The following is a 19,652-nucleotide window of genomic DNA, read 5'->3' on the forward strand; positions in this document are numbered from 1 at the left end:
GGAGGACTTCGGGAAGCAAAATGTCCTCTGCTCTCCGTTTGGTCATGTGTGCGACCAGATGTATTCAAAACTTAGCTTCTATAAAAGAGCGGCAAGACTTTTTTTTTTAGTACGTAGAGGTTCAATTTTTCAGCTGTTTACGACAGTTGTGTTGTATCTGAAGTTGAAACGCGTGTTTGAATACAGCGCCCTCTGTGGCCAGAAAGGTCGAACAACAACGTTTGTTAGGAGAAGTGTCATAATTTATTCACTACCTTCCAAACAATTATTGTGGAATTTGTGGGGTGAATAATAAACAGACGCAAACGCTTAGAACAAACAGTCATGTTTATGAAAAAATATTCCCATTTTTCTTGATTGTAAGTTTTATTACCGTATATGTACAAGATCATGAAAAATCTGTTAAGTTTAAAACAACTTTATTTTAGTGCAATTTTGATGGTCAACATATTTCCTAGGAGAGCCTGGAATAATTGTGCAAGATCCAGAGCAGGCTCATATTCAGACTGTGAATATGATTTTGGACATAGAAACTCTTGATAATGTAAATAATTGCAAGAAAACACTGAAATGTATGTGTGAAGCAGCACCTAAAACCTGAGGAATACAAAGCAAAGCACCAAAACATAACATTTTTGGTAAATATAAAGATAATTCAGCACATAATAAAGCTCCAGTCTTGCTGTATTACCAGGAATATGCTATAATGTTGGCATTCATGATTAAAAGCATCAGTTTATTATTGGGCCATATGTCTGTGAATTCGTCCAGAGCTTCTCCCTTTTAAATATCATGTTGAGCTTCTTTTCTGTAAAGAATCCTCAGTCTGGCCATCTTTAGGTGTCTGATCTCCGTTGATCAACTGTTCTGCAGGTTTCCGTATGATAAAAAAGATACAGTCATAAAGGTACTTGAGCATGGAGCGGTCGTTCTCGGTGTACGTGCTGGGAACAGACTCTCTCTCCAACTGTGGAAAGAAATACAGTAATACAGTTTATAACAACAATTTACTCTGTTAAATAAAAAAAATTGCTTGGAGGAGAAATGAGTTTAGATATACAGTTTAACTATTTACCTCCAGGACAAATCCATATTTTAAAATGACAGCCTTTATTTCCTCATAGCTCAGCTCAATGGAAAATTCATTGGCCATATTCTCATAGTGATAAAGAAGTGGACCTTTGAGAACAAATACAAAAAGCTTTCAACCACACCTGTGTTTTCAGCCTTTCGTTTACAGATAACATTTGACTGAAAATGATTCTACAGAATCTGTGACTTACCCAAATTTATCCAGACACCACCAGGTTTTAGAATATTCCAGATGGTTTCAATGTAATCAAGAACATTGTGGGCGGTGTCAATGAAGAAACAAGTAGCAACACAATCCCACATTTCTGTAAGGAGGATACAACTTTAAATGTTAAAATGTCAGATGTGTTATTGTCTCCAAGTGCAAATTATAATAATGTACTTGTTTATTAAAATAATCATAAAAACTCACCAGGGTCACTGTATACTTCCTGGAAGTCTCCAGCGACCATAGAGAAGTCTGAGTCTGCTGGGAGACTCTGTGGATTGACATCAGGAAAGGACACAGGTCTTGTCTGATCTGAGGACATTTTGTTATTACTGAACTGGTGAATCCAGGGATACAGTGTCAGTGCATTTTCCTTATCACACCTGAGAGACAAAATATCAGTTAGCTTCCTCCTCTTTAATACAGATGTCATATACCATTCTGATTGCTTCGAATTTGTAGTCAGTATTGTGATATGCACAATCCTAGAAGTTCAATCAGAAATAAAAGTTCTAGTGTATTTTACCATATGCCTCCAAGTTACACAATTTAACATGTCACTGATACTTAATAGAGGCAGTTCCCCAAATTTAGAGAGAGAAATTTAATAAATATAATATATAAATATATCTATTGTTCTAATATTTAATCATTTTTATGTGAACTGTTCTACTTAAATTGTGAAGATGTTAATGTGGTATACCTGTTCAGAACAAAATTAGAGGAGAAGAGCATGAAGAAACTCCACTCGTTGCCTTGGCACGAATAGCCCAAATGAGCGATTTCCCAAGCAAGCCGACCCAGACCTGCCCCTGGCACTAACACTCTGACCTGAGACACATCACTGTAGAAAGAAATATTACAAGGAGTCTAATTCATTTCTTTATCATTTATAAATCATTATAAATTGAGCCCATTTGACATAAGGCAGCATTTATTTAATAAAAAAATACAGTAAAGACAGAAATATTATTGCAGTTTAAAATAAGTCTTTTCTACTGGAATATATTTTAAATCGCAATTTATTCCTATGTTAGATTTCTTTGCTGAATTTTCAGTTGCCATTACTTAATTACGTGATATAAATTGTGATATATTTTTCTCAAGTTTCTTTGATGAATAAAAAATTCAAAGCAACAGCATTTAGAAATCTTTTTTAACTTTAGAAATATCTTTACTGTCACTTTTGATCAATTTAATGTGTCCTTGCTGAATATTAAAAAAAAAAATGGTAGTGTAAAGAATGGTTGTGTATCTACTGATCTATGGATTGCTCATGACGTCATAAAAAGTGAACCCACCGTGCCGTCATATTGCTATTTCCTATTATTCCCATGCATTCTATTAAGCTGTAGGATTTGAATGAGAAAACATTACCTACCAAGTCACTGTATCATAACTTTATGTCTTAAGTCTCCCTGCACATTCCTACAATGCAAACATCCCAAGGATGCAAACAGTTATTTGGTTCAAGTAATTTATGTAGATCAGTGAGTGTATCACAGTTTCCACAAAAACTGTTTTCAACAAAGATAATAAGAAATGTTTCTTGAGCACCAAATCAGCAAATTCGAATGATTTCTTAAAGATTGTGTGACAATGAACACTGGAGTAATGGCTGCTAAAAATTCAGCTTTGCCATCATGTGTACAACCTACATTTTTAAATATATTCAGATAGAAAGATGTTATTTTGCATTACAATATTATTTAACAACATTACAGTTTTACTGTATTTTTGATCACACAAGTGCAGCCTTGTTGAGCATTAGAGACCTCATTAAAAAACTATCCAACCACAAACTTGTGAATGGTAATGTACAGGCATACTGTACATGCATCTTACACTTATCCAGTGTAGTTAAAGCCATGTACCAATTGCATATAAAAGAATCAGAAGATTTTCATAGAATTACAAAGTATATGTTTATCAAAGTATATTTACCACTGGTCAGGAGGAAACAGTCTCTGGATCTCCTCTATAATTGGTTTATAGCAACTGTCCCGTTCCGCCTTTCCTGCTTCACTCCAGTCACGGACAAACTGCTTTATGGTTGACTTCAGCTTGTCCATGTCAAAAGTCGTGGAGGGCCGCACCTTCCTTGGGTCACCCTTTGAAAAGCAGGGAAAACATTATAGATTAATAGCCTTACTACAACTAACAAAGGAACAGAAAAAAAAAACACACTTCTGTCATCACAAAAAAAAAATAAAAAATACAACATTATTAATTGTAAGACCTACAGCCACTGATTGCCACCTACATCCTGTCCATATTCCATGTTCTCAAACATATGGAGGCAGTTGTGCACTATGGCCTGCAGCACCTCTTGGTTTCGGTCGACACAGTAGCCTATCTTGTTCAGATTGGGAAGGAAGTTTGTCAGAAGTTGCTGGTGGTGATCTGGAAGGCATCGGAACTGCCGCTCGGCTCGATTCACACGTTCATGAACATGAATTCTGAACACAGTGGAATCCATTAAATATATTGAGGATAGAGGAAAAAGTAAATTAAAGGAAATAAATAAACAAACAAGCAAATAAGTTGATTTTAGAATATATGGATTTAAGTTTAATGGACCAGGGCATTATTTTAAATTTCAAATCAAAACTTTATAAGCAGTGGGGATCATAACAGAATTCCATAAGGATATTTTTCATTTTAACCCTCTGGTGTTGTTCGGCCATTTATGACCGGAAAAAAAATGTTTTAGAATTTTGAAAATCACTACTTCATCGGAATGGCACGAAACTTGATGACTGTTATGGCAGTCGCTATGTGGCCACAAAAAAAAAACAATAAAAATCGGGAACTTGATTTAAAAAAGCTAAATGGTCGTAAAAAATAGTCACACTTGTGTTGTTCGCGGTTAAAAATGACCGCCATTGGAAATGAATGGGAAATACGCAAAAATACAGAGAATTTTTTGTGTGTGTACAGTCTACAAATCACTACCCCACCCCCAGACTCACATATATGAACTAGTGTGACTGTAACACAAAGCATGATTTTATAATGCATGAAATAAAATCAATAATTCAGCCACAATGCAGTAAAAACACAGACACCAAGGAAGGGGTTACACTCTAAAACATCAAGAGTATAAAACAGACACACACACTCAATTATACACACTCACAGACACACACACAACACTATTATATGTGTATTAATATGGCAAAATTGAGCCAAAAGACTCAAATAAGAGGTTGAAATCAGATTGATTAACTTCTGATAAAGCATTTCTGTTCATTTTTGTTACATTTTTGTTGAATTTTGATGTTATGTGTAACAAAATGTCTTTCTCTGTGTTCAGGTTTTTTCAACCAAAAAAAACAAAACAAAATCTAAACCTTTACAAAAAGTTGTCTAAGACTCAAATAAGAGGTTGAAATCAGATCAATTAACCTCTGATAAAGCATTCCTGTTACATTTTGTTACATTTTTGTTGAATTTTGTATGTCTTCAGGTTTGACTAGTAAAATTAATGCAAAAACCGACATTTCAAACAAAAAAAAATCTTAACCTTTACAAAAAATTGTCTTTGAGAATGTCTAAATATATATCCAAAATCACAACTTAATCAAAATAAGTATTTATGTCTAAAAACAACTAGAAAATGTATAAGCCTTTTATATAGAGCTACATAGTAATATAGTGGCTAAACCATGGAATTGCAGATGTTTTTCTTTTTTACTCCCACCAGATGGCACTCATCTGCCTTCAAAAACTGTATTTTAAAGGCATTGTCTCTATTTAACATGAAATACTGTCATGATCGAAAAGTAATGTAAAAATATTCGATTTTTTATTATTTTCAATGGGAAAAAATTGCTCATAATTATTGAATACATTTTAATTAGTATCATGAAACTCTCTCAAAATACAAAAGAAAAAATACTGAACAAAAATATATTACATTGATTTTACTGATAATGAAAAAAAGGTGTTCGTTCACTTTTGACCGCGAGCAACACAAGTGTGAATGAACAATGCCAGAAGGTTAAATATTAAAGCTTAAATAAAGAACTGTGGCTGTGTGGAGCAGATGGGAATTTGATGGTCCAGCAATCAAGTGTTTACCTGTAGTATTTAAATGCATTGATGACATTCCAGAAATGTTGTCTCTCTAATCGCGCATTTTCTTCTGGGGAACATTTATTCCTCTCCCGATAGTTGTAAAATACCTCTGGTTTGGAAGCTGGTACTGTTTCATCCGTGCTGTCAGCCATTGCCGTACACTGTAACGTTAGGCGTAAGTAATCGACAATCGACAACATAAGTGAATACAGGGAAGATAATGGAACCCGCACAGACACAGTCGATTCGTGTGCTCGGCTTGACGTTGTTCGGTGTGTAGTGCCAAATACAGACACTGTGAAAAGATATTTGTTTGTAACGTATCTGTTTTATATAAAGGAAAACTAAACAAAAACCGTTCTTTATTAAGGATGCCATATAACTCAACCTAGATTTTGTATCATTTAATAGAATTATCGTTAAATAGGCCTATATAGTGATAACGAATACAATTCTGTCAGAGAGTGAAATGTTTTTACGTTATGTAAATGAATACTTCCGTGATTTCTACAACACGTGTGGAATTGTGACCTATACCTTTAGTCAACTTTGCCATTTTGGCCACAAACATTGTGCAAACACATAGAAAGTGCGCACTGAATTTAAATGAAGAAAATGTCTTCTTTTTTTTTTTTTCTTCTTTTTTGTCTATAGCCCATTTGAGTGTGTGATGTGTTTGATGCTATTATTTTGATTTATAATATTTTTTATGCTAATATTTTGTTTGCACCAATGTATACATGGTGTTTAACAGATGTATACATGGTGTTTAACAATATATTCCCAAGCAAAACTGGATGAAAACTCTTGAATTTAAAGACGTCTGTAAAGATAATAATGCCTATCACGATGAAGTACGGGCAATTTAAAAATTATTTTGACATTATAAAGAAAAGTTACAAGTTACAACAAAACAGGTATGTGTGTGTTGTTGTTGTTGTTGTTTTCAGTTTTACATTATACAGTGTGTCTTTTTTAGTATAACATGTACTAAGAGAAATATAGAAACACATCACGTTTTCACAGGTCTCTTTAAAACTTTCACCCCCATACACCCCTAAATTCTGTTTCAGATGTACATGTTCAGATGTATCTCTGTCAGTGGGACGATGAAACTGGACAGTTATAGCCTATAGGTATAATCATGTTGGTTTTGATTGAGAGGACTATGAGACTGGATATATCCCACAACAGAGAGTTGGAATAATAAAACAGATCTGCTTCAGCATTCTACAATTCATCACAGATGATTGTATTTTCTTTCTACACAAATACTTGGAGCATAGCAGAACTACGTTTAACAGAACAGGTATGCTATTGCATCGTAGTGAAGCGTTATTAGTTTCGCTGTGATACATGTGAACATATGACACAAATTACAAAACTGTGATGCAATCAGTACTGAGAGAACTATATTAATGTATGTTCATTTTGCTAACATTACAATAGATACGCAAGTCTTTGCTTTGTAATTGTAACATCAATGCACTTAAGTAGTATGCAGCAAAGTAAAATTAATTCTAAATTAATTTAGAACCGATCCGATACCAGAAATTCTGAATATCTGCCGATAGCTATCTGATACAGCACAGTTTTTTTTTATCAGTGTATATTACTATACCTCATTGTGTTGACCTGATCATCACTCTTTTGTGTGTTAAACACAATCTACCACATATAGACAACTTCATTGTAAGTATATAAGGGCTGTATTTGGGTGTTTCCCAAAAGCATCGTTAGCTAACTATGGTCGTTAGTTCCATTGAACTCTATTGGCTTAGCCTTCCCCTGGCCACAGCCAGTTGGGGCAAAAATGCCACTAAATTGGACAAAAATGCCCCTGCACAAACAAATTAAATCTATTATGACTGTTGCTAACGAAATGAAAATGAATACAAAGTGTCGACTGGTCGATTGCGGCATTAAATTAAGATCTGCTCATTTTGCACCGTATTTCATTTTAGGTGTTTTTACAGTGTTGCGCATTATAACCAATCACACACGATTCTGTTGAGCTTAGGAATGCAATGGCCAATCAGAGGCGTTCAGATGAGTCATCGCTGAAACTCATCAGTTTTGACTGAATTCCGGGCACGCAGAGGTATGTACAATGTAAGTACGAGACTCATTTCACAGTGTAGACAGCTTAAGTGATTATAAGTTAACGATAGTTTTTTTTTTTTTTTTTAGAGTGCTTAAACTCGCGATAGATCAAAGTTAGTGATAATTTCACTTTCTGTATAATAAGTTATTCGCTGTTTGAATAACTTTGGAAAGGAAACGTTTTATAATTACCAATTTCTAATGTTTTTTTATTAAATTGTAATCACGTTATATACAAATTCAGTCCCATTAAACATATTTTATTAGCCTACATGACACCCATGTCTGGTTCTTGCCTAAAAAGTCGGGTTTATGATATTTGTAGTTAATAGATTTGGCTGCTTTTAGCCTTACCCTGGAGTTGGTCCACCCTCCGCTTATGATTTTATGTATTTGTGAAATCAAATATACTGCTGGACAATAATCAATCATTTATAATCTATAATTTTTTCCTAATGGCAATTTTATGATTGTTTTATATACTATAAACAATTATTTCAATTTTCTGCACAGAATAAGGTAGAAAATATACTTTATAGTTTCTGTACTGTAATAAATGATATGTCAATTAGCACTGCATCATTCATAAATTTTATTTATGTATATATTTATTGTGTTTATTATTATTAACGTTTCAGTTCATTCTGCTTTTTATACAGCTTAGCTGCAGATATACCCTGCATCATCCGCCGGAACGCCTTCCGCGTATGACAGATACCGGAAGTGAGAGAAAAGTGTTTATTATGTTTGAAGTATTTTGAATAACTTTGGAAAGGAAACGTTTTATAATTACCAATTTCTAATGTTTTTTTATTAAATTGTAATCACGTTATATACAAATTCAGTCCCATTAAACATATTTTATTAGCCTACATGACACCCATGTCTGGTTCTTGCCTAAAAAGTCGGGTTTATGATATTTGTAGTTAATAGATTTGGCTGCTTTTAGCCTTACCCTGGAGTTGGTCCACCCTCCGCTTATGATTTTATGTATTTGTGAAATCAAATATACTGCTGGACAATAATCAATCATTTATAATCTATAATTTTTTCCTAATGGCAATTTTATGATTGTTTTATATACTATAAACAATTATTTCAATTTTCTGCACAGAATAAGGTAGAAAATATACTTTATAGTTTCTGTACTGTAATAAATGATATGTCAATTAGCACTGCATCATTCATAAATTTTATTTATGTATATATTTATTGTGTTTATTATTATTAACGTTTCAGTTCATTCTGCTTTTTATACAGCTTAGCTGCAGATATACCCTGCATCATCCGCCGGAACGCCTTCCGCGTATGACAGATACCGGAAGTGAGAGAAAAGTGTTTATTATGTTTGAAGTATTGATATATTTCTTATAAAAATGCATGGATTCGCTACAGGAGGCCTTTATTCACCCCTCGGAGCCATGTGAGGCACGTTTTATTATGGATGTGCACGCTTTATTTGACGACTTGTGGACTGTTCAACTGCAACACCCGCTGGCTGCAATGATAGAGCTTGGAATAGCCAGGACAATTTTTAATATCGGCTAACTCTGATTGGATTCGTCTGAAAGAATAAAGTCATATACACCTAGGATGCTTCGAGGGTGAGTAAAACACAGGCTAATTTTCATTTTTGGGTGAACTAACCCTTTAAGGAATTACAGTATATGTTAGTAAAGACTGGACAGTATCGAAAAAAGATGGTATACATACTGGCCGATATCGAAGGCACCAAACCCAGGTTACACCAGAGGGATTGTCCCTGTACGTTTACATGTATTAATTTAGACAGAAGATTTTACCCAAAGTGACTAACAAATGAGAATAAATCAAGCATTAGTGTTTAACCTTAGAGTGAAGTGGAAGTAGTGTTAGGCTTACTGTAGCCTACTAAATTTCAATTGAGTGTTAGAACATTACAAAGCTAGAGCAGAAGCTTATCTTGGAATGGAATGGCAAGGAGAAACTCTGTAGAAAGATACAGCTTTCTACGGAGTTTCTCCTTGCCATTCCTTGATTCCTTCATTTTGCTTCATGGCAGTTAAAGGTCAATAAGTTATTTACAGCTGCTTAAGAACAGTATTTATTGTGAAATTGTTAATGGTAAATGTAGAAATTTAGAAAACAACTCTAAACTTGAAAGTTCTTTATAATGTCATGCCTTTTCTCACAATACAAATTGGGCCTTTATAAAATATGAACATATGTAGTTCCTTTATATTTTATGAAGCAGGTTCATAGCAAGGTGATTATATGTGGGCATCCTTGGTATGAAAACCTCTGTCTTAGACTTGATAAACATTGAAATACCTAAAATCTTGTGTTTTTTTTCTGTAAATAAGATTTTTTTTTTTTTTTGCAGGATACACCATGGTGCCAATAGGTGGCGACAAGTGACCGTCTTTTTGTGTCATTAAATCAATTTAATGACAATAGATTAAATGACAATCAGTAGATCAGTGTTTACGTTATCATTTTACTTGCATTTCCATTTAAACGCAAAAAAATAAAAAGGAAGTGAAACTTGAAAGCATTTATGAGAAAAATCAGCTCAGATCTTTTGTAGTCTATTCAGAAACATGAGCATGTGTGATTGTATGAATTACTGATTAAAAAGTGACGAGAGAAACAGGAGATCCTCTACCCAGGGCCCAGGACAAAATGTTGATGGTTTTTTAAACATAACTCTTAGAATCTTATGTATTTTACATGTTTATCAGAAATCTGATAAATAAAATCTACTCTAAATATTAATACAAATTCTCTACAAGAATTTACCTGCCAAAAAGATTCATTTAAAACTTTCCCTTGTATCTACAAGGTGAATAAAAGGAAACCACAGAAACAGCCAGTTGAAGATACCTCATTGTTAAAGAGGATGTGAGACTTCATCCCCTGTAAAATTTTTCCGATCTTAAGACATCAGTTTCAAATTGCAATGGCCACATCAAGCTTTTGCTCTGTAACACTACTGTCATAGGTTACGTCATCAGAATTTTCACATCAACACATTAAGAGAAGAGAAGTTTTTCAGAGCACTAACCGTCTTGATTTTGCATCTGTCCGAATTAAAACAATGTCAGTAGTTCTTTTGTGAAAAAGCACAGAAAGGTTGTGAAGACAAAGAGGTGAGTTGATCACAGATCTAAAACAACATAAAATCAATTTAGTCTTTAGAGCAATGACTATTACTGATCTGATGTGATGTGATGTGATGGCATGAACATGTAGGAACAGTTAATCATCACTTTGCATGGTTTCACTCACACTTTGCATAACTGCCAGTGTACTGCCATTTTTTACCAATCTGGTGCCTTGTTTCACACAACCACCTGTGGAAAATGCATCAAAACCACACTGAAATATTCAGAAGGTTTCTTGACTCTGGCGCCTTATCTTTACGCACTAGAGCAATTTTTTTAGAACAGTAGCTTGGTGTTTCTCTGCACCAAAAATAATATTTAGCACAGGAAGTTATGGGAAGATTTTTTTTAAATTAGCTTTTAAAATAAAACAGGATGAGTTGAATATAAAATGCTAATGATTTACAGACAGATATGCAAAATCTTGCAATAAAGTTGCATTAACATAAATGCTTAACATAAACTAACAGAGACCTTGCAAAGACTCATGGAACCCCAGATCCTCCAAGTTTGTGTTTAATCGAGGATGAGCAGTACCAGAGATTATAAAGAAAGAACCACAAAGCAGAACTACATGGCCACAAAGAAAACCACAACAGTTTTTAACTGATTTTTAGCCTGGCATGCATATACCTTACACCCTACAGATGCAAGAGTGAGCTGCATGCTTCTCTGACTCATTTTAGATTTCTGGGGGCAGAATCCTGGGGGTGTTCAGGTGTGGCAGTCTCAAAAAATAAGTCTCAGAAAAGTTATTTTAATGTTCCTATGAGATTTTACAAATTGGTTCATATGACAAATTGGGAAAATATACAAACAATAAGAGGACTTGATGAAAACTTGATAGCAACCTGTGAATATTGAGTCAGAAGGGCGTTCCGACACATTGAGTGCACACAACAATATTCAGTAACCTAATGACATCTGATGCTGAAATCAAGGTTGGAAAAAGAAGCAAATGCCCCTGCTTAAATATTAATAAAGTAACACTGGGAAAAATCAATGTTACAGTTTACTAGCACTTTGAAGTCCCTAGACAGGTTTCAAATGCACTTGATATACTTGCAAAGATCAGATAAGGTGATTGGCAAAGGAAATCTTGCCACAAAATAACTTTTTGAAACTCCACACTTTTAAATGAAACAGCTTCCTTGAAAAAGTCAGTTACCTGTTGACCCAGCTGTACAGATCATTGTACACTTTTTTATGCTTAGAGAGCTGGTCATAACGCATGCAAATATTACAGAGTCTCTCTCTCCAGTCTGTGTACATTCTAACATCACAGTAATTGTGCCATCTAAAATAAGATTCATAACGCTCTCTATTGTCGGCCACTTGACTTAAGAAAGTAGCCAGTGCCTTAATGCTGCATGAATGAATGACTGGTGGAATTGATAGTTCATAAATGTTCCTAGGTGGGCCGAGCACCACCGGCACACTCCCTGCCTGAAGCGAGTTCCTCCACAACTTCTCTCTGATATAGTCTGTGGATATTGAGTTTTCAAATGCAAGGTAGAAGTAACATCGAGATATTGTGGAAAGCAGATTTTTGTTCGAGAGCGGCCGCTTGGACCACTGACCGTATACTTCTATCAGTTTCGATGGAATGTTTGTTCAGCTGCTGGAAAACTAGAGAGCGACTCTGATTGGCTTTGTATTTGCTGACCACCCAGCAAACTAGGCAGTTACTCTTCTTCGGAGTGATGAATGTGGCATTAGTCCTTTTAGAAACAAGCTCTCCGTATGGCATGAAGATGTCAGCGCCACGGTGATACCTCATCGTCCAGTTGAACAAACTGTTGTAGTTGCTGAGATTGTGGTTGTTCAGGAGGTTCCAGCGATAACCAAAGCCACTTTTGCATTGGTGGACGCGTAAGGTGGAGAGGACGTTTGGAGTGGCCAGTCCAGAGCTCATAGTGGTGGAAGACTACAGCATCTGCTTGAGCGAAAAGGGATCGGTTATACTCCAGAAAGCAGGGATTTCATATTTATCCGTACAGACACCTCTCTCCAGTCTGTAGCGAACTCTGAAAAGCCAGTGCCACAGGAGGATGGTGATGTTGTACTCTGGGCTTTTGGGTCCGCTGGTCTCAATCTGACTCAAGAGTAGCATGTTTTTACTCCAGGATAAGAAATTGTAGAGAAGTACAAAGCCAAACAGACAACAGAGGGCACAATTCTGTTTTTTTTTTTTCATTAATTGCATGGCACAAATACTGTAAAGACAAAGTGGTGAGGTGGTCACAGAAAGGTTATTATAGTTAACTAAAACTAAAATCATGAAAAACATTCTTTGTTACTTGAAATAAAATAAGCATGAACTGAAACAAAACAAAATCTAAAAAACTTCTATACTTATTTTATTTCAGGTAGTTCCCAAGTGTTTCCCATTTCTATGAATATTTAACTTGATATACAAAAAACTAAAAAACTAAAACTGAAATAAAAATGAAAAAACTACATAGACAACAAATTCAAATATCAATAAAAACTATGATAGGATCTCAACACTGCACAATGAATCTCTTATTTATATCATATCTACACTTTGTTATAATGAGAGGATTCTCAAGCTTGCAGAACTCAGCAAACTCAGCATTTTGAGTGGTGCGTGGATTCTAACTTGTCTTGAACACTTCTGGTCATTGCGTTTAACAGATATGTCTGTGATTGGCTACATTGTTCAACGCTGTAAATATGTTTCGGCAATATCAGATGGGGCCCCCTGATTCCCCGGGTCCCTAAGCGGCCTCTTACCTCGCTTATTGGTTAAGTCCGCCCCTATGAATTTCACTAAGGTTAATCAGTGTTTTTCGTTTCACTAGTGTTTGTAAGAGGCTTTTCAGTAATGCATATGAATGAATTTCACTAAGGTTTATCAATGTTTTTCGTTTCACTTGTGTTTGTAAGAGGCTTTTCAGTAATTATGGTCTATACGGCCCCTCATACCAATTTGCTTACAAACTATAAACATACTGTCATTATTACCTCTGGTAATATTTATAATCCTTCAGTTAATGGTGCCCCACAGAGTTGCTCCACAACTGGCCTTGATGCGTGTCTAATGGTTGTTTTTACCATTAGACCATATTTATTATGTCATGTTTTTTTTTCTTTATAAATCGTGCTGCCTGTGGGAACTGGTCACTCGAGCTCTGTTTTACCTAGCCTAACTGTTGAAACCAGTGCTATGCTGCAGAGGGTGCTATTTGCTTTTCTCACTCAACTCTTTTCAAGGGTAACTCGCTAGAATTACACTCAGCACTGTGATCAAAGATCACAGACTTCATGCAATCCACGACAGCCACAAAATAAAATGTGAACTCGGTGAAGTCTGTCCAGCTAGAAGGGATTACCTCAGTCCCAGAAGTAAAGCTAAAGATGCTGAGATTAAAATGTTGTCACATTGATGGAGTTTCTATAAATAACCAGGCGTCGCAGAATGATGAGGATTCAGCAGCGCATCAGTAATCCATCTGAGGCAGCCGCTAGATTATCATAAAAATCACATTTGATCTACCTGACACATCGGTCGCGCGCTCATGTTACTACAGCAATAAGAAACGTTCGTTCGCTACGTTTGGCTGAAGCTGACAGAAGTATCTCCGCCCACTGCTCAGTGAGATGCGAATATCTACATCTGCTAAAGTGCATTTTGTTCACAAACCCAGCCCTCTTAATTCAGGATGTTAGGCTTTGTCACACGCCGGGGAGGGCAAAATGCAGATAGAGCGGAATCTCAAAACAACAACAACAACACTGTGATGAATAATATATTTTAATTTGCGACTTAATTCTCCAACTCATCGAAAATGGGATTTCTTCACCAGCTACACCTTCTCCTGTGGAAAAACGTGACTTTAAAGCGGAGAGGACCGGTAAGAGTGTTTCTGTTTACATGTGTCGCGTGTATTTTTTGTTTTAATTTAGGCCTTGATGGGTTTTTGTTTTGAACACGACTCGCGAGCGAGAGATGCACGAGCAGGCGGGCGTCAGCCACGTTGCAAAACATACAGACGAAATTATATGTTACTCAGATGGCTTCAGTGTTAGAGTTTCAGCATGATCTGGCCTTCTAAATGTTTCAAGATTTTCACATCTTCTAAAACAACGTGGGCGGAACCACTTAACTGAAAGGAAGTTGTGTTGTCAGTCCATCACCTACTAACAGGTTGTTGCCTGAACAACCTGTTAGTTCGACTATGACCACACATCTCTAGCAAGTTGTAGTGCCGCTTAACAACCTGTTAGCAGGGTGATAGATTGTTACCTGCTTCTGATGTTAAGAAACAATATCTAATTTACCCCTGAAGTGTGTATCAGTGTGTTCCTATGTACTGAATCAAGCTCAGGCCCTTTTAACGTTCAGATGCACTTAAACAAATATGACATATGCAAAACAAAACTGGCTTATGACATGTCACTGGCCTTATAAGGAAATATCATCCTGGTGCTTCAAGGACTGAAGTACTGTACAGCAGTCTTATACCAGATGACAAAAGAATATTCTTACTGAAAGAAAGTGTAATCATGTAGTTCTGTTATTTTTAACTCCACAGGCCTAATTTTGGTGTGTTTGTAGGAGTAGAATAACCTTGTGGGAGGGAAAATGTAATGATCAAAACACTGAATCTGGGCCCAGTTGCAACGAACCACCTATGTTAAGAAAACCTTTATGTAGATACCCAATGTAATGAGTATTATTACTTCTTTGTAGCTGGCTGCAGAGCAAAAAGACATTTTCAGTATGCAGTGGGGTCCAAAAGTCTGAAGCCACCTTAAAAATGTGCTATGTAATTTTGTTGATCTTTCTTTCTTTCCCCAAACTAATTTTATAATTATTCATCATTCATAATTAGAATGCTGGTAATGTAATTTGTACTAGAATTTAAAACAAAAAACAAAATAGATACTTTTTCATTAGTAAACAATAACATACAATATAATATAATGTAGTACTGAAAAATGTACTTTGTGTATATTTGTAACATATTCATTTAGATGTTACATTTACATATTGAATAATAGCATTAATATTTGAATGTTATCTTAAGGCCTGTTCACATCAAGGCCATAATGATCATGATAAAGATATAGTTTTAAAAATTGTTCTACATTTAAAAGAATAGCAGAGTCCACACCACAACAATAACGATAATGGAGGAACACCGTCATTGGAATCACTTTTACAATTATTATTTTTTTTTTTTACAGCTTCAAAGAGCTTGACAAAACTGCAGTGTGTGCTTATAGTGTAATAAACAGAACATTATTGTGCATTGGGGTGGATGCAAATATGGTTATCGTTCTTGAGGTGAACAGGCCTTTAGAGTGATATATTGTATGACTAAATCTAGCAGCATTTTAAGAATGCTTGCAAATTAATCCTTATCTTTATCATATCAACTTTGTTACTGTGAATCCAAATCTGGTATTGAATAGAAGTGGGCTCCTAAGAGCCCTGTCCTAACACGCAGTTAGGAAATAAGCCACACTACTTTTAGTAGCGTTTTGACCTCAAGAAGATACTTAATTACTAAGCATTGTTCCTATCTTTACGAGCCAGATACTTGCTGCTCCATTATGTTATTTTTAGAAGCAGCATTTTACAATATGTTTGCAGCAGACGTCAGGCTCCCTGGAGGTAAGGATCACCCCAGTAAGAATAGTAACAGTTACGTCACTGGGCCAGTTTGATCACATAGGTCCATTTCAGGGGGAGTTTGAAGGCTTTGTAGATTGATGGGACCCTGGGAAGTGGCTAGTCAGCAAAAGTTTCAGCCTGCTCTGTCCTGTAGATGCTAAATGAATGAGGTCCATTGAGTTCAGCTCTCCACTGGCTGCCTGCCTTTATTGGTTACTCACTGCTGATATGTCAGTGGTAAATGCTGTCAGCCCTTTGTCAAGAAAGAGTGCGTGTGGTTTGATGGTGGTGGAGTGCAGGTGTATTCAGATGTTTGTCAGTGACAGTGCATCTATAAGAGATGTTTTTGCTGATTTGGTGATGTAGTTATGATTTACTGGGCAGTTGATGGGGATGCAGTTGGTGGCTAACAGCTTTATTTAGGTCAGTTCCCCTAATGTTTGCAGTCTAAGACTGATATGTTGATTTGATAGTGAGGATGCGGTTATATTCAAAGCACTGTCATAAAATCCCTCACAGCTAAATGACAGCTTGTTTGCTTCTCTATATCCCAGTCACAATATTTGATCAAGCATAAATGGGTATCCATACTAAAAAAAAGATCTTGGAACACGGCTCCTATAAAATTAGGACTAAACGGCCAAATCGCTCAGCTTAGATAAAGTAAAATAGTGCATTGACTTTACATGTTACTTTGCTGCAGTGAATTAAATCTAAATTGAAATGCTTATTTTTATCACTATGTTTGGGTATTTAAACTAGCAAGTTTCCCAATTATGTTTAGTTTAATGTTTAGATGTCACAGTGATTATGTTTGTATTTGTGTGTTTTGCAATTCTGTTGTGTAATGTAAAATACAAGCCTGCTAAAATTATAAACCATAAATAATATTTTTTTTTAATTGGAAAGCCATTTATTATAAATTCTGTTCTGAATGTGTAACGTTGACATGGTCATATGAACAACCAACTGGTAAATAAGTACATTTCAAATTAGACATGACCAAAAATGGCTTGCGGTTCATTCAATCAGTTGTTAGATCGATTCAAAGTGTCTCAAAAATTTGAGATCGAGACTGATTCTTTAATAAGAATCAGCTAATAAGGGCATTGATCATGGATTGTTCTGTGTTGTGTGATGCCAATAAGATGCTGTTACAGTTTTTATTATTATTATTATTATTTATTTATTTTTGCCACATTTGTGACTATTTTAGTCACAGTCTGGAGCCCTGCTTAAACCCTCTCGCCCAATAGACTGGGTGCCTGTTTTTTAACAAAGGGATATCTCCACCTCCTACCCCATCAAAAAAAAAAAAAATTTCATAGTCTGTGTTATGTGTTGTGTTGCGGTCCCTGTTTGAAGGTTAGATGAATGTTAACCCAAAATTGGTCTTTTAATGCACCGGCTGCCTTTACCTCATGCCAAGTGCAACACAGACTGACCTACTCCTGCGAGCTTCAATCCCTGAACAATTGGTTGAAGCAGGGATGAGTAAAACTGTCTGCGTATCTATGGAGACAGAGATAGAAAGAGAGAGAGATAGATGGATAAAGCAAGTACGAGAAAGAGTCAAGACACAGACAGCAGTCTGATAACCTGACAGTCAACGAGAGAGCCAGGTGTCTGAATTATGCATGCAGACTGTATGTTAATGGAATCACAGTATGTGTTCTGTGAGCTGGTTTTATGCTGTGATCTCACTAGTAGAAATGCAGATACTCTACCATTTCATCATTCAGTTTATGGAGATAATGGTGTTACACATTTATTTCCATTAAGAACATCTACTAAAATGCTAGCTAAATGTGGGCCTCAAATTTTCTAAGATTACATCAGAGATTTGTGCAATAATAATATTATATTTTATAATATATAAGATATATTAACATAAGCCTTTTAAGACAATGTAAATATGACATTTACTGTAGCATTACAGAAAGCCCTATTCCTTTTACATTATTGCATTAGATTCCTTTCAGTGCTGTGAGAAATATAGAGTACGTCAGTGCTCCTCTAGTTTGGCAGAAATGTAATCTGAGTTTGGCAAACTACAGTGTTCCATTTTTGTGATGAAAATTAAATGGGAAGATCCATGAGAAATATTAAGTGTTCAAAGACTGTTGATTCAGCAAGCAATAAAGTTATGCTGCACTAGCAAGCCCCTTTTGAGACTGAGCCTGTGTCATTGGAAGACTAATCGTATATGCAAGCACAAAATGATTCAATTACATTAAAGGAAGTTCATTGAGAAGCAGTATGTTTTTTGAGATCCATTGAATTGTAATTAGAAATGGCATTGTGGAATGTGTTGTAATATGGTGATATGGCAGCAGAGTAATTACTGTCCTTGTATGGATATTTTTCGTACTATTAATTCTTTCTTTTCTTCTCAGTAATTTCTGCAATTAATTCATCCCAACTTGCTTACAGCTCCATTCTAACTTTGGTTTGTACATAATTGTAATATTGAATAACAACACACAATATATTGGTACCATTTTCTTTTTTTTTAAGTATTAATTTTCATCAAATAATGTTATTCAAAATATGTAATAGTGCATACTGATTTCCCCGTTTTAATATTTCCTAGATAGATTTATTTTGCTGTTATCTAATGCTTATTTAAAGGGAATCTTAAAAATCTCGAATAATTTAATAACATTGTAATCTTTAGCAAATTTCAAAATCAATATCCATTTTTCATTATGTACTTAATGTTTTTATTCGTAAGTTCACTTGTAGTGTTTCTCTAGTTTTTAAAGGGGTCATAGGATGCCCATTTTCCACAAGTTGATATGATTCTTTAGGGTCTTAATGAAAAGTCTGTAACATAGTTTGATTAAAATTTCTCAATGGTAGTGCAAAAACACCTTTTTTTACCCTGTCAAAAACAGCTCTTTTCAGAGCAAGCCGTTTTGTAGCATTTTCCTTTAAATGTTAATGAGGTATGCTGACCCCGCCCCTCTCTTCCGAGCTGCTCTCTGAGGGATTGTTTACTTTAGCCGCATTCATCGTGAAACTTGCTAATTATCACATTATTAGGAAAGGCAATTTGCAAAGATACATAAAAAAAAAACTTACGCTCACTTATTCTGTAGGTGAAGCTGGATCACGATTGATTTGCGCGAACATAGACGCATTTATGTAGATCGGGGGCGCATTCTCTTCACCTGTGTGACGTCACACAGACAGGCATATGAGATTGGCTCGCTTTGAGAAAGGGGTAAAGATTTGAGCAGATAAAAAAAAAACACTGGGTGGATTTTTATCATTTTATGACCCCATTTAATGCATTGCGTTCTTGGCTCGTCTGCTTGCCTGTACGGAGTTGATCCTTTTAAAATCACTTAATGCATTTCATAATGCACGTTCATATTTG

At 35.5% G+C, this 19,652-nt stretch overlaps 2 protein-coding genes and 1 pseudogene across 2 annotated transcripts in view; 1 reads left to right on the forward strand and 2 right to left on the reverse strand.

The window, feature by feature from the left end:
- Nucleotides 1–290: 290 nt before the first annotated feature.
- LOC107672718 (carnosine N-methyltransferase-like) lies at nt 291–5,620 on the reverse strand. The gene is made up of 8 exons (XM_016466017.1): nt 5,384–5,620; nt 3,564–3,759; nt 3,245–3,411; nt 2,004–2,144; nt 1,505–1,683; nt 1,284–1,397; nt 1,076–1,179; nt 291–967 (listed from the first exon to the last, which is right to left on the reverse strand). The coding sequence occupies exons 1-8, from the start codon at nt 5,578–5,580 to the stop codon at nt 791–793; spliced, it is 1,275 nt and encodes a 424-aa protein (XP_016321503.1). The 5' UTR covers nt 5,581–5,620; the 3' UTR covers nt 291–790.
- Nucleotides 5,621–11,790: 6,170 nt separating this feature from the next.
- Nucleotides 11,791–12,823, reverse strand: LOC107672705 (alpha-(1,3)-fucosyltransferase 7-like; annotated as a pseudogene).
- Nucleotides 12,824–13,868: 1,045 nt separating this feature from the next.
- Nucleotides 13,869–19,652, forward strand: part of LOC107672707 (ATP-binding cassette sub-family A member 2-like) — a 69,415-nt gene continuing 63,631 nt past the window's right edge. Inside the window, exon 1 of the mRNA XM_016466009.1 lies at nt 13,869–14,504. Coding sequence (XP_016321495.1) covers nt 14,439–14,504 — 66 coding nt within the window. The 5' untranslated portion in view covers nt 13,869–14,438. The remainder of the gene's footprint in view (nt 14,505–19,652) is intronic.

This window comes from Sinocyclocheilus anshuiensis, unplaced genomic scaffold (assembly GCF_001515605.1).
Source record: "Sinocyclocheilus anshuiensis isolate Anshui unplaced genomic scaffold, SAMN03320099.WGS_v1.1 scaffold88, whole genome shotgun sequence".
NCBI lineage: Eukaryota > Metazoa > Chordata > Actinopteri > Cypriniformes > Cyprinidae > Sinocyclocheilus > Sinocyclocheilus anshuiensis.

What these genes read in the sequence shown, in the direction of transcription:
- LOC107672718 (XM_016466017.1), bottom strand. Translation starts at nt 5,580, where the DNA reads ATGTTGTCGATTGTCGATTACTTACGCCTAACGTTACAGTGTACGGCA. An exon ending in TGGTGTCTGGATAAATTTGG is followed by an intron (nt 1,180 to 1,283) that starts GTAAGTCACAGA and finishes TTGTTCTCAAAG; the next exon opens with GTCCACTTCTTTATCACTAT. An exon ending in AATATGGATTTGTCCTGGAG is followed by an intron (nt 968 to 1,075) that starts GTAAATAGTTAA and finishes TTCTTTCCACAG; the next exon opens with TTGGAGAGAGAGTCTGTTCC.